The sequence below is a fragment of the Martes martes genome (assembly GCF_963455335.1).
Source record: "Martes martes genome assembly, chromosome: 1".
In the NCBI taxonomy this organism is placed as follows: domain Eukaryota; kingdom Metazoa; phylum Chordata; class Mammalia; order Carnivora; family Mustelidae; genus Martes; species Martes martes.
Genome location: NC_137888.1, coordinates 150,356,022 through 150,370,006, shown reverse-complemented (window position 1 = coordinate 150,370,006; position 13,985 = coordinate 150,356,022). Strand labels below are relative to the sequence as shown.

Below are 13,985 nucleotides of genomic sequence, written 5' to 3'. Positions count from 1 at the left end.
GCTGCGTGTCGGCAGGTGGAGGGAGAAGGGAAAGTTTGGCCCGTGCGTGGGGCTGGGGTGGAGGGCGGGACAGAGGGGTTGGGCCCGGGCGAATACCCTGTCGCTGCTGCAGCTGAGGCCGAGGCCGGGACCTGAGCGGCCAGGGAGTGCTGGTCGCCGAGGAGCAGGAGGCGAGGTCCGCCGGAGCTTCGAGACCCCGCCGCTCTGCCGCGCGGTGACCCCGCGCCCAGACGCCGTCCGACCCGTGGTTGTTCCCGAGGCGGTTGGTGGGGGCGCGGCGGCGGCGGCGGCGGCGGCGGCGGCGGCGGCGGCGGTTGGGGGTGGGGAGAGGCGCGGCGAGGAGACGAGAGGTCAGCGAGTTTGAGGGAGGATCGCGAGCTGTGCAGCCGTCATGTCCGAGGACTCGAGCGCCCTGCCCTGGTCCATCAACCGGGACGATTACGAGCTGCAGGAGGTGATCGGTGAGCGCTGGCGCCGCTGAGGGGGGAGGCGCCGCGCTGGGCGGCGGGTGACACGCGGGAACGTGGGGACTCGCGGGAGCTCGGGGAGCCCAGGACTCACGGATACTCGTGGGCGCTCGTGGGGCCCTGGGTTTGTAGGGCGCGTGGGTGAGGCTCTGGGTTTGTGCGGCGCGTGCGAGGCGGGGAGGGGATTTTGTGGCGAGCCTGTGAGGCCGGCGGGATGGGGTTTGAGCGGCTCGTGAGAGATTTAGGTAGTTCCAGATATTTGAACCTGAGCGATAGATGGGTTTGGGAGGGGAAGAAAAGTGCAGGCACAGGACAGGCCTTTAGCAGGCTGTGTGAGAAATAGGCTGTTGGAATTGTGGGCACAGCCACCTATTTGGGGGATTGTGGGACGGGGGCTTTAGTTCATTCCCGCGCGGGTGTGAGATCACTTGAGTGCCCACGAAGTGCCAAACATTACTGGGGTGGAGCTGGGGATTCTCTCCGGATGAAGCTGAAGATGCCGGGCACCGAGACAACCTAGGCACAACTTCCCACTGTTTGGGAGTAACTTTCTGGTCAGAGAGGTAGACATTGAATAACCAGACAAATGAAAAGAATTTCAAGGTTTGGCAAGTGCTAGGAAGGAGATAAACAAGATGTTCTGATAGAGAGTGACCTGAAGACCTAGTTAGGGTGATTTCAAGGAAAATTCTTTTTCGGAGGCGTTGACATTTAAGTTGAGCGCTGAAGGATGAGTCGTCTTCGGATTCCAGGGAAGAGTTTTCCCTGCTGAGGGATGAGGAAGTGCAAAGGTCCTGAGGAGGGAAAGAGCTTGATGTGTTTCAGGACCTGAGGGAACACTGGCACGGATAGAAAGGGGATCTTATCAGGCTTGGTAAGGATTTTGGAATTTTATTCTAAGTGTATTGGAGGGCTTCAGGCAGAGACAGGACGTCATCTGAGGGATCTGGCTGCTGTGTGGAGTGGATTTGAGGTCCAGGAATACCAGTTGGCAGAGACCAAAAATTGCACAAAGGTGGATTGTAATTCTCAGGCACAGTGATGGGGGAAGGGTGGGGACTTGGGATGAGGGGAGTATTTGTTGGACAACAATAATCCAGTGACTTTAGAAATCAAAAGGGGGTAGGTTTAGCTACACAGAAGCTCAATCTCACTGACATGAGCAGACCCCTCTGTATTGGAGGAAGGAGATTGCCTGCTTTGCTGGATCAGCATCCTGTCCTAAAATTAGTTTTATAACAAAGACTGGCTGAAAGCTCTTTAGCTGCCTTAGAGGTGTGTTTATTGCAACGTGGCTGTATTTCAGAGAAACTTTATCTCATATATATATATATGTATATAATTATTATTATTTTTCTTTTTTTGCCTCTTGTTTCAAAACAAATCTGGGCTAAGTTTTATCTGAAAGAAATCACATCTTTTTCCTTAAGCCACATCGTGGGTGTCCTTTTTGGGTATTTGACATACACTGGTTGGTTCTAAAGACAGCTCGCTAGGTGTCTGTCTTGATTGATTGCTTCTGGGTCCCTCAGTTTCACATTGAAGAAAGAAATTAAGTGAGAGATTTCAAAATGATGCCTGAAAAGTAAAGAAAGGGGATCCTTATCATTGTTTTAGAAGAGAATTTTGCTTCCTTTCTGGGAAGGTATACGTCTTTCTGTGGTCATTTTTTATGCCTAGCCATTAAAGTGGCATAGGGTTCTAGATACTTAAAGACTTATTAATTTGGGATTCTCAAGCCAATAGGGTGTCTGTAAGTGGGCAAAACAAAGTCTTAGTCCTCTGGGATTGGGTTAGTTTTCATCTCATTCTTAAAGTGGACCATGGGTAAAAGGTTACTCCAGTGTGATTTGACCATCTTAGGTTTTTTGTTTTGTTTAAAATTTTTAATTTTTTAATAAACATATAATGTATTTTTATCCCCAGGGGTACAGGTCTGTGAATCGCCAGGTTTACACACTTCACAGCACTCACCATAGCACATGCCCTCCCCAATTGACCATCTTAGTTTTAAAAGTAACTTTACTGAGGTATTATTTACTGCTATAAAATTCACCCATTTTTAAGTACAAAATTCTATGGTTTTTAGTAGATTTACTGTGGTGTGCACCAGCCAGCGTAATCTAGTTTTAGAATATTTTCATCACCCAGTAAGATCCTTGTGCCTGTTTACAGTTAATCCCTGTTCCCACCCCCCAACCCAAGGCAACCACAAGTCTCTATAGGTTTGCCTTTTCTGGACATTTTTCTATAAATGAGATCATAATAACATATTGTCTTTTGTGTTTGGCTTCTTTCACTTCGCATAGTATTTCTTCATTTGTAAAAACAATTTTACTGGGTTATAATTTCTATACCACAGTCCACCTGTATAAGTGTACAATTGTATAATTTTTTAGTAAATTTACAGAGTTGTTCAGTCATCCCTACAATCCAATTTTAGAACATTTCCATCATTCCAAAAAGATGCCTCATGTCCATTTGCAGTCACTCCCTGTTCCCACCCCCTGCCGCAGGCAACCACAAAGCTACTTTCTGCTGCTATAGATTTGCCTTTTCTGGCTATTTCATGTAAATATAATCATATGATATGTGACCCTTTATGGTGGTTTCTTTGACTTGCCATGTTTTCTGAAATTCATCGATATTGTAGCCTGTTATCAGTACATTATTCCTTTTTATTGGATACCACGTGATGAACATTGGCTTATTTCTGCTTTTTGGCTATTTGGAATAATGTTGTTATGAGCATTCACTCAGCAGATCTTCATGTGAACATGTTTCCTTTTCCTTGTGTGGAATTTCTGGGTCATATGGTAAATTTATGTTTAACTTTTTAAGAAACTGATAAACCTTTTCAAAATGACTGTCATTTTTCATTCCCACCAGGCATGTATGAGGGTTCCTATTTATCTTTGTCAGCTTTGTTGTCTTTGATTATAGCCATCCTAGTGAGTATGAAGTGGTATCTGGTGGTTCTGTTTTGCATTTCTTTAATGACTAATGATGGTGAGCGTCTTTTCATGTGCTTATTTACTAGCTTTTCATCTATCTGCTTTGGTGAAATGTCTATTCAAATGTTCTGCCCACTTGGGTTGCCCCTGGGTTATTTTCTTATTGAGTTATAGGGTGTGTGTGTATGTGTTCATTTGGTTGTCAGTCCTTCACCTGATACATGATTTCAAATATTTCTTCTCCTGGTCTGTAGCTTGTGTTTTCATTTTCTTAATAGCGTCTTTTAAGGCAAAGAAGTTTTGAATTTTGACAAGTTTTAATTGTCCCTTTTTCTTTATTGATTGTACTTTTGGTGGCGTATCTAAGAAATTTTTACTAATCCAACTTCACAAAGATTTTCTTTCCTGTGTTTTCTCTTAAGTCTTACAGTTTTAGCTCTTACATTTAGACCTCCAATACATTTTGAGTTAATTTTTTAAGGTGTGGTGTGAGGTAGGATGAACCATCTTGTTTCACAGATGAAGACAGTGGGGGCATAAAAAGGTAAAATGACCTTCTAAAGTCGTAGAGCTAATTACTGGCACAGCTAATACCTGTGTCCAACTCTCCTGTTGCCTAATTCAGCATCCTTTTTCTATGTAGAAATTTGATTGGTTTTTGTATATAAAATGGAAGATAATAGTCATAGTCTGAGAGTTTAAGTGAAATTAATTAAGGGAAATATTCTTACAATGAAGGATTAAGGGAAATATCCTTACAGTGAAAGATCAAATAGGAGCAGATATTTTGAACGTGACCCTTTGGGATGTAGTAGAATTTTTCTTTTGTGTATCCTATTTTAGTTTTAAATGTCACCCCCTCATAAGTTCCTGAAAGTTCCTAATATCCTTCCATTCCACTCCCAAGAGGGAGGGGAAAAATTTTTTTTCCTTGAACTGTAGCTTATTATATATTATTATATATAATGTATTATATCATGATATACAATATATGCACTATATAAAATAATATAATATTATATATATAATGTTGTAATAATATAGCCTCAGCAAAGAGGTGTTTTTTTAAAAAATTAATTAATTAATTTATTTGACAGAGAGAATGGCAGGCAGAGGGAGAGGGATACGTAGGCTCTCTGCTAAGCAGGGAGCTGGACGTGGGACTCGATCGTAGGACCCTGGGATCATGACCTTTGCTGAAGGCAGCCGCTTAATCAACTGAGCCACTCAGTCACCCCAAAGTCGTGTACTTATTCTGGATTTGCTTCCATGCTGAAATATTTGGAATACAGTATTTTGAAATAAGCTATAATCTTCAAAATGAATCTTTGTGATTTCTTCAGATTACACGTAATTTTTTCAGGAAACACGTGATTGGCATTCAGAAAAAAAAATTGGGATCGTTTGAATTTTCTCTTTTCAAAGAATTGTATTTTAAGGCAGTGGTTAAATGATGCCTCCTTTCTGATCAAAGCACACGCTTTTATTTGAAATGTAATTTTTTTTTTTTTTTTACACTTTCTACTTAGCCTGTAATATTTGTAGGATTGGGGCACCTGGGTGGCATAGTCGGTTGGGTGTATGACTTTTGGTTTCAGCTCAGGTCTGATATCAGGGTCATGGGATCGAGCACCTCTTCAGGTTCCATGCTCAGAGCAGAATCTGCTTGGGTTTCTGTCTCCTTCAGGTGACACACCCCCTCGCCCCCCGACCCTTGCTCTCTTTCTCAAATAAAATTTTTTTTTTTTTTTTTTTTTGAGAGAGAGAGATTGAGTGAGAGCACTAGCCAGAGGTGAGAGGCAGAGGGAGAAACAGACTCTCCTTAGCAGGGAACCTGACATGGTACTCTGTCCCAGGACCCTGGGATAATGGGTTATGGGATCATGACCTGAACTGAAGGCAGATGTTTAACTGACTGAGCCACCCAGGCATTCTGAATAATTTTTTTTTTTTTAAGATTTTGTTTGTTTATTTGAAAGAAAGAGACACAGTGAGAGAGGGAACATAAGCAGGGGTAGTGGGAGAGGGAGAAGCAGGTTTTCTGCTGAGCAGGGAGCCTGCTAAGGAGCTCAATCCCAGGACCCTGGGGTCATGATCTGAGCCGAAGGCAGATGCTTAACAACTGAGCCACCCAGGCATTCCTGTCCCTAAATCTTAAAAAATATATATATATTTGTAGGATTAGTTGTTTCTCACATTCTGTTTTGTTTTCTCTCTTTCTGGGAAAATCCTATAGCGAAAAGAAAAATTCCCTTCCTAGAAAAGCATACAAATTGGGAATTCAGAGGACTTCCTTTTAAAGAATTGTATAATCTTAAGCATACTTTGGCAAGATTTGAAGTTCTTTAGTATGATTACTTGTAAAAGGTGTTAGTAGTATTGTCACTATCACTTACTCACCTTTTCAGGGTTTTTGAGCTTCTTGCTAACCATTATTATTGTATTAGAATTTTTGATGTGTTGTACTGTATTTGACATATGTTGAAGCAGCTGGAAGAGTATGGTCTTAAGGTTGTGCTGACCTAGATTCAAATCCTGGCTTTACCTTTTTATTACCTATGTGATCTTGGGCAATTTATATAACTGATTTTAGTGTCAGCTTTTTGTCTATAAAATCGAGATAATGGACTTAAATCATTGGGGCTGTTATGTAGATGAAGCATAATTGTGTACAGAAAATGTTTAGTTTGCATTGAATGCTTCTTTTTTTTTTTAATTTTATTTACTTATTTGACAGAGAGATCACAAGTAGGTGGAGAGGCAGGCAGAGAGAGAGAGGAGGAAGCAGGCTCCTCCCTGAGCAGAGAGCCTGATGTGGGACTCCATCCTAGGACCCTGGGATCATGACCTGAGCCGAAGGCAGAGGCTTTAACTCACTGAGCCACTCAGGCGCCCCTCCTTTTTTTTTTTTTTTTTTTTTTTAAGATTTTATTTATTTATTTGACACAGAGAGAGAGAGATCACAAGTAGGCACAGAGGCAGGCAGGAGGGGGAAGCAGGCTCCCTGTGAAGCAGAGAGCCTGATGGGGGCTTGATCCCAGGACCCTTAGACTATGACCTGAGCCGAAGGCAGAGGCTTAACCCATCGAGCCACCCAGGCGCCCCCACATTGAACGTTCCTTAACATAATGGTTTTTGTTATCTCTTTTTTCTCCTCCTAATGTTTTGTAATTTTTGATATTACCATGAAATATGAAATACTGTGTGATTTGTTGTAATGCTTATTGGAACATTACTGCATCTTTTTTTTTCCTGGATCTTTATTAAAGTTTAGATGGATTTCAGGATTTATGGTGGACATGGTAGTGTAGCTTCATAAGACCCTGCCACCTGTGATATTGTCAACAATATGGTATGATGGCAGATAGAGAAAACAGTCTGGCAGTGGCTGTGCCATGTGCCTTTTATTTTTCTACATCTTGAAAAATCCCCGTAAGTATTCACTGTTTACCTTGGATTAGATTTAGAAAATTGTTCATTAAGATCTATTTTTATAAGGTATGATTTACCTAGCTTTGATATTTGGTGAGGGCAACTCATTAGCTTTATTCTTTTTTTTTTTTTTTTTAAGATTTTATTTATTTATTTGACAGAGATCACAAGTAGGCAGAGAGGCAGGCAGAGAGAGAGGGGGGGAAGCAGGCTTCCTGCCGAGCAGAGAGCCCGATGCAGGGCTCAATCCCAGGACCCTGGGATCATGACCCGAGCTGAAGGCAGAGGCTTTAACCGACTGAACCACCCAGGCGCCCCCATTAGCTTTATGCTCTACTTTCCTCTCTCCTTTTTTATTTTCTTTATTCACTAGCCACACATTTCGATGTCCGTAAGTAGTGGTTGTCAGTTCCAGTTTGTCAGATTTCAGGATCTCACCTATAGCCTCCATAAATGTGAAAGATACGCTCTATCAATAAAATGATGCTTAATGCTTAGTGTATTTTCTCCCCGTGGTTGGGAGATTTCACTATGGTGATATTATCAGTAAAGGCCAGCGTTGGGCCAACAAGTTCATAGGGCTGTGTCAGGTAGGGCTTGCATTGGCTGCATGTGATGGATAACATATAATAGTGGCTTACTAAAGTACCTTTTTCCCCTTCTGTAACTGGAGTGGCAGCCTCTGTGCCCTAATTAAGCACCCAGGCCCCTAGTTTCTACTCCACTGCCCTTAGCACGTAACTCTCATTCTCATAGTTGCAACATAGTTGTACTCCTAGCCTCATTCTTGTGTTCCAGGCTGGAAGAATATGGCAAAAGGACAAAGGCATGTGATGACTGAGTTGGCTCCCTTGCAAAGAACTTTCTTTACTGGAAGCCTTACCCAGTGACTTCCATTTCTAGTTTATTGGCCAGAACCATGTAATTTGGCCATTTGCAAGGGAGGCTATGAAATAAAGCTTGCTGGGTACATTATTACTTCAAACAGAATAGGTCAAGGTTCTCTTATTAAAGAAGAAGGGAAAATTGTATGTTGGATAGGCAACTAAAAATGTTGGCTTTGGTGGTTTTTTTAATTAAAATAGTTAAATTATACATTACGAGTAAATAATTTAACCATAGTAAACAGTTAATAAATGTTAGCTTTAATCTAAGGAGGCAGTTGCTTACCGGTTAAGACCACGGTATTGAGTCATCATGTATTTCTGGTTTCTAGACCCAACTCTGCCTCTTACTAGTTTATGACCTAAGTCTTATTTTTATAATTATTGTTATTATTGTATTAGGTGAAAAAAATGAAATGCAAGTAAAGAAAGTGTTCAGCATAGTACTTGGCACGCAGAATAAGTGTTTGATAGATGTTAATGCTCCTGATGGTAATAATGAGCTCATGCCCATGAAGACTGGGCCATTTTTGTGTTTGCTCAGCCTTAAATGACTAATTTTTTCCTTGAAAATATATGTCACTGCTTGGCCAGTTCATCTAGTCAGCAAGTATTTATTGAACTTCTATTTTGTGCCAGGTACTGTTCTGGATGCTTGGGATACAGCAGTGAAATCCCTTTGGGTACAGCAGACGTAAATCCCTTTTTATGGAGTTTAGAATCTAGTGGTGATAAAGGACAAAAATCAAGCAGGGAAAGGGGTTGGAGACTGCTAGGGGTAGAGGTGAGTTTTTGTTTTGTTTTGTTTTAAAGATTTGTTTATTTTAGAGAGAGAGAGAGAGAGCGGTGGGAGGGGCAGAGGGGGAGAGAGTCTCAAGCAGACTCCACACTGAGTGCAAAGCCCAACCAGGGCTTCATCGCAGGACCCTGAGACTATGCCCTGAACCCAAATCAAGAGTCAGAAACCCAAACCCACTGAGCCACCCAGTTGCCCCTAGAGGTGAGTTTAAAATAAGTCAGGGAAGCGTCACTGAGCAGATGACATTTGAGAAAAGACCTGAAGGAGTTGGAGAAGTGAATATTGTGGTTATCTGCAGGCAGCTTGCTCCGGGCGGAGGGAGCTGCAGGAGTGAACCGCAGGAGTGAACGCCTGGAAGTGGAATAGAAGCATGCTCATGTGACTAAGGAGTAGGAGGCAAGAGTGGCTGGAGCAGAGTGCAGTGGGGTGAGGAGGCAGATGGGAAGAGATCAGAAGAGTAAGGCGGTATGGTTGCGTGGTCCTGACCATAAGATGGGGTGAAGCCGTAGAAGTCATTATGGGTACCTGGCTTTAACTTTGAGTAAGAATGAAAATCATTACAGGGTTTTGAACAGAGGATTAATGTAACTGTGTTTCAGAAGGATAACTCAGGCTTCTATGTAGAGAATAGTTTTGTAAGGGTGCAGGGGTGGAAGGAGAATTTATCCAGTGGAGAGGGGTAGTATTGGAGGTGGTGAGAAGTAATCAGATGCTGGATATAATATATTTTGGAGTTAGAGAGTTGCCATTGGTTTAGATGTATTCTAAGATTCTTAGAATCTTAGAAAAGATTCTAAGCATTTTGGCTGGAGCATCCGGAAGGATGGAGTTACCATCCGTTGAGATGAGAGATTACCAGAGTGAACAGGGGACAGAGAGATGATTCATTACAAAACCATCATGCTGTGTGAATAATTACTCAAAGCATATGGCAGTGTGTCTTATTTTCATCTTTGTGTGGAGAGAATAGCATGATTTTCATGATGACTATTCTTACAGCTGTTTTACCAGTTCTAGGAGCTTTGATTTTCAACATGATGCTGATAAGAGAAAAGGGTTTTCAAAATTGTAATTTCCTTGTATTTTCCCTTAATTCAGGTGATAGTGCCTTAATCATCTTTCAGAATGAAGAGTCTGGCCTGGCTTTTTTTTTTTTTTTTTTTAAGATTTATTTATTTATTTGACAGACAGAGATCACAAGTAGGCAGAGAGTCAGACAGAGGGAGAGGAGGAAGCAGGCTCCCTGCTGAGTGGAGAGTCTGATGTGGGGCTCGATCCCAGGACCCTAGGACCATGACCTGAGCCGAAGGCAGAGGCTTTAACCCACTGAGCCACCCAGGCGCCCCTGGCCTAGCTTTTTAATTGAATGCAAAACCTTACTAAAGAACACTTTAAAAAAATTAAAAAATAAAATAGAAAAGAACACTTAAAATCTTTAGAATATGTATCTGTTATAATGATGGCTGGCCAAAATTTGGAGGAAATTTATCTTCAACTGATTTTATTTTATTTTTTTCCTCATGCTTAGGAATAATATCCATTTTTAACTTTCTTTCTTACATTTCTGGGTCTACTAAAGTGGTCAGATACTAAAAATTTTTTTAGTCCTCCTCATGCCTTTGGGCATCTCCTTTTCTGTCTTGAGGGATGAAGTTACCCAATTTGAAGAGTTTTATTTAGGAGAAAGTTCATTCATATTTTTGTATACTTAGTCCATCCTGTATGTAATGTATGTTAAGACTACAGTTTAAGAGCTCACTAGGAGGGGTGCTTGGGTGGCTCAGTGGGTTAATCGTCTGCCTTTGGCTCAGGTCATGATCCCAGGGTCCTGGGATCAAGTTCCACATCCAGCTCCCTGCTCAGTGGGGAGTCTGCTTCTCCCTCTGCCTGCCCCACCCCCAGCCTGCTTGTGCGCGCGTGCACAGGCTCGCTCTCTCACTCACTCACTGTCCCTCAAATTAATAAAACCTTAAAAAAAAAATAAGAGCTCACTAGGAGATGACAGTAGAGTAGAAGAAATGGAGAGGTAGGGAGTGATGCAGGGAGGATACACACCTGTGTAAAGTATTGAAAGTCTGAATTAGGGTGTATTATTGGAAACTGATTTACATTTTCCATTATATTATTCTTAATATTAGGCCCATGCTTAGTATAGGGCATTAGAGCAGTAGCTTTTACACTTTTAACTAAAACGTTCCTGAGAGATCTCTTTTACAATTGCGTGTGTATTTATACTGAAGTAAAAGTTATACAAAATACCACTTACTTTTACTATGTGCCATGCATGCTGGTATTTTCTGTTTGACTCTATTCACTCTAAGAAAAATGATGGTTGAAACTCTGTAAATTGACTTGTAGTTTTGTTTTGTTTTCATTTTTGTTTTTTGATGTTTTAAGATTTAATTATTTATTTGTCAGAGAGAGCGCAAGCATGGCAGAGTGGCATGCAGAGTCAGAGGGAGAAGCAGGCTCCCCACTGAGCAAGGAGCCCAATGCTGGACTCAATCCCACGACTCTAGGATAATAACCTGAGCCAAAGGCAGCTGCTTAACCAATTGAGCCTCCAGGGCCTCCCTTGAATGGTAGTTTGAAAATTTTCTCATAAAGGAACATGCTTTAAAGAGATGAGTATTTTTAAAATTTGTATCTCTTTCTTTTTAAAAAATAATTTATTTTATTTTTATTTTAAGTAGTCTCCACAGCTAACTTGGAACTTGGACTCAACGACCCTGAGATTAACAGTCCGGTGCTCTACCACCTGAGCCAGCCAGGGGCCCCAAAATTTGTATCTCTAATCCTGTGTTTTCAAAGTCTTTTAAAAAATTGGTGATTAGTTAAAATGATTATAAAGACATTTTGAAGGTATCCTTCCTTATCCTCTTACCTACATTATTGATATTTTCTGTGAGTAAATTTTTTTCTAATGAAGATAGAACATGATTAGCTGTTCTGAATTAGTGGTAATGAGTTGTTACTGCATTACCATAAGACTTTATGTTAGAACTTCAGAATATTTCTCAATTGCTGAATAATGTTTTGGTATTTGGGGAAAATAATATGAAGGTCAATGAAAGTGATTTATTGTTAGCATGGAAGAAGTAGAGCCTGCAAGTCTCTTTTTATCATTAAATGTGGGAAATGCTTATGACTTTGTCTTTTGGCTTTTTATTAAATCACATCTTGCCTCTAGGGAGATTTATTAAATGAGTGATTCTTTGTGTAAAAGAAAGGTATTTTAGTGTGTAGACAATTATGATTGATAATACCTCGGTTTAGTGTTTCATTATTAATGAAATTAATTCTGTGTTTAATAATGACTAGGAATTCATAACAAGTGAACTCCCCAAATTGCTGTGTCTGTATTTTTAATGCCAGCATGGTTTTAGTTTACGTATCATATGTCATTAGTATGTTTAAAGCTAGTATTTCAGATTTTGTATAAATACACAGTAAATAATCAATGCTTGATTATCCAGGGGTAGAGTAACTGGTTTGAGAGTTAATACCAGTTTTAAAAAATACCACTAGGTAGCACATTTGCAAAAATTAAAATGAAATGAAAAAGCACCAGGGAATACATTTACATATTAGAAGACATCTGTTATCTAGGACTGAAGGTACCCTGTAGAGGCCTCATTGTGTCTTCTGTGACTTGAGAATGCCTCTCATCTTAGCCTGACAGATACGTGACCTGCATGATTAGCGTCCTTCCTCTGGGGTTTCCCAGAGTGAGGCAGTAGCCTCTCATTGAAGGCAAGAGAGTTGTTAAATTTTCTAAAGGGATTCCATGCAGAAAGAACTTGAAAAGGAAAGGATGGGAGCGGGAGAATAGTTAATGCCAGGCCCTACTGTACTGCCTAGTTCTGTCCCATTCTCATGTGCAAAACAAAGGAAGTTCAGTGAAGAAGCAGACTGCAAACTATTTCAATAGAAGCCTATTGGAACCTTCTTATCAAGGAATATGTTAGTAGTCCTAAGCTTTTGTCAAAATAATTCAAGTACACTGTTGGATAATGTCATTGAATACACATGTGTTCTTGAATATTGGATTTTTTTTGGATTTTGCATGTCATGAGCTTTGTGCATAGTTTTGCTTAGTTTGTTATAGATGTAATTTGGGTTTATCTGTGTCATTGTTGACTATGGTTGTATATGTATAGCTTTGGTCAGGGACTTTCAGATGGATTTTGGTATAACAAATTCTGTTGAATTATACAACTGTATATGTAAGTTGTTTTCAAATTTTAATATCTGTAGCACATTTATATTATTAGAAATCTGATGTCATACTTAAAGAGATTTTTTAGTAACAGCTTTACTGAGATACAGTTTACATACTATGAAATTTGCCCTTTGGAAGTGTGAAGTTCACTGTATTCATAGAATTATGCAACCATCACCTCTAATTCCAGAACATTTTCATAGCTCTTGAAACTCCATATCCATTAGCTGTACTCCCTGTTTCCCCCTTCCTCTAGTTTCTGGCAACCTCTAATCTATTTTCTGCAGGTATGGATTTGCCTATTCTGGATATTCTACATAAATAGAATCATACTAATATGAAATGTTGGGGTCTGGGAGCAAATGGTCAAGAAAGAATTCTTGAGACTTCTTCATTGCCTAAAAAGTGTGCTTTTATTAAAGCATGGGGACGGGACCTCTGGGCAGAAGGAGCTGCACTGGAATTGTGAGGAGTGACTGATTATATAGTTTCAAGTTGTAAGGGAGTTAGGGATAGCATAAGTCTCTAAAGAATTTGGAACCAAGGTTTCCAAGACCTTGAGGGGCTAGCTTTTGTTAGGAAAAGGTCATTTACTACTACTGTCCAGTGAAACTTTACTCATAAGACTCTTCAGATGTGTATCTGTGGGCCATATGCTTGAAAGATGATTGCTAACGTATATCTTGGGGTAGAGATAAAGGTAGTTTCTAAAGGGATTTTTACAGAATCCTAGAGGTCTGGCTAATGTCAAGCTAAGGTTTCCTTTTGCCTTAGCAAACAAAGTATTAACATTGAGGCAGCAAATAAGATCCTTGAGGAAGGTTCGTCTGCCTGTCTCAAGTAGGGCTGTACGTTGTAAGGAATTTTAATTTTTTTTCTTTTGCCTTTTGTGTCTGGCATAGTTAACTTAGCGTGTTTTCATGGGTCATCCATGTTGTAGCATGTATCAGTACTCAATTCTCTTTATTGCCGAATAGTATCATTGTACAGATATACCACATTGTCTTACTCTGTTCCTCAGTTGGAAATTTGGGTTGTTTCCACTTTTTGGCTTTTATGAGTAATACTGCAGTAAACAACTGCATGAAAGTATTTGTTTTTTGTTTTCTTGAGTATATACATAGGAGTTGAAGTGCTGGATTGTGTGGTAAAACATTTTGAGAACCTGCCAGACTCTTTTCTGAAGCTAATACGTTACTGTACAGTCCTACCAGCAGTATAGGAGGT

General features: G+C 40.5%; 1 protein-coding gene across 4 annotated transcripts in view; it reads left to right on the top strand.

Moving 5' to 3' along the window:
* The window catches only part of OXSR1 (oxidative stress responsive kinase 1), a 101,665-nt gene continuing 87,680 nt past the window's right edge, over positions 1–13,985 (top strand). For 2 of the 4 annotated variants that reach the window (XM_080821524.1, XM_080821522.1), the window contains exon 1: positions 14–461. In XM_080821524.1, the coding sequence (XP_080677650.1) occupies positions 392–461 (70 nt within the window). In that variant the 5' untranslated portion in view covers positions 14–391. Of the gene's footprint in view, positions 462–13,985 lie in introns of all 4 variants that reach the window. The other 2 variants (XM_080821523.1, XM_080821525.1) reach the window with 2 other exon arrangements.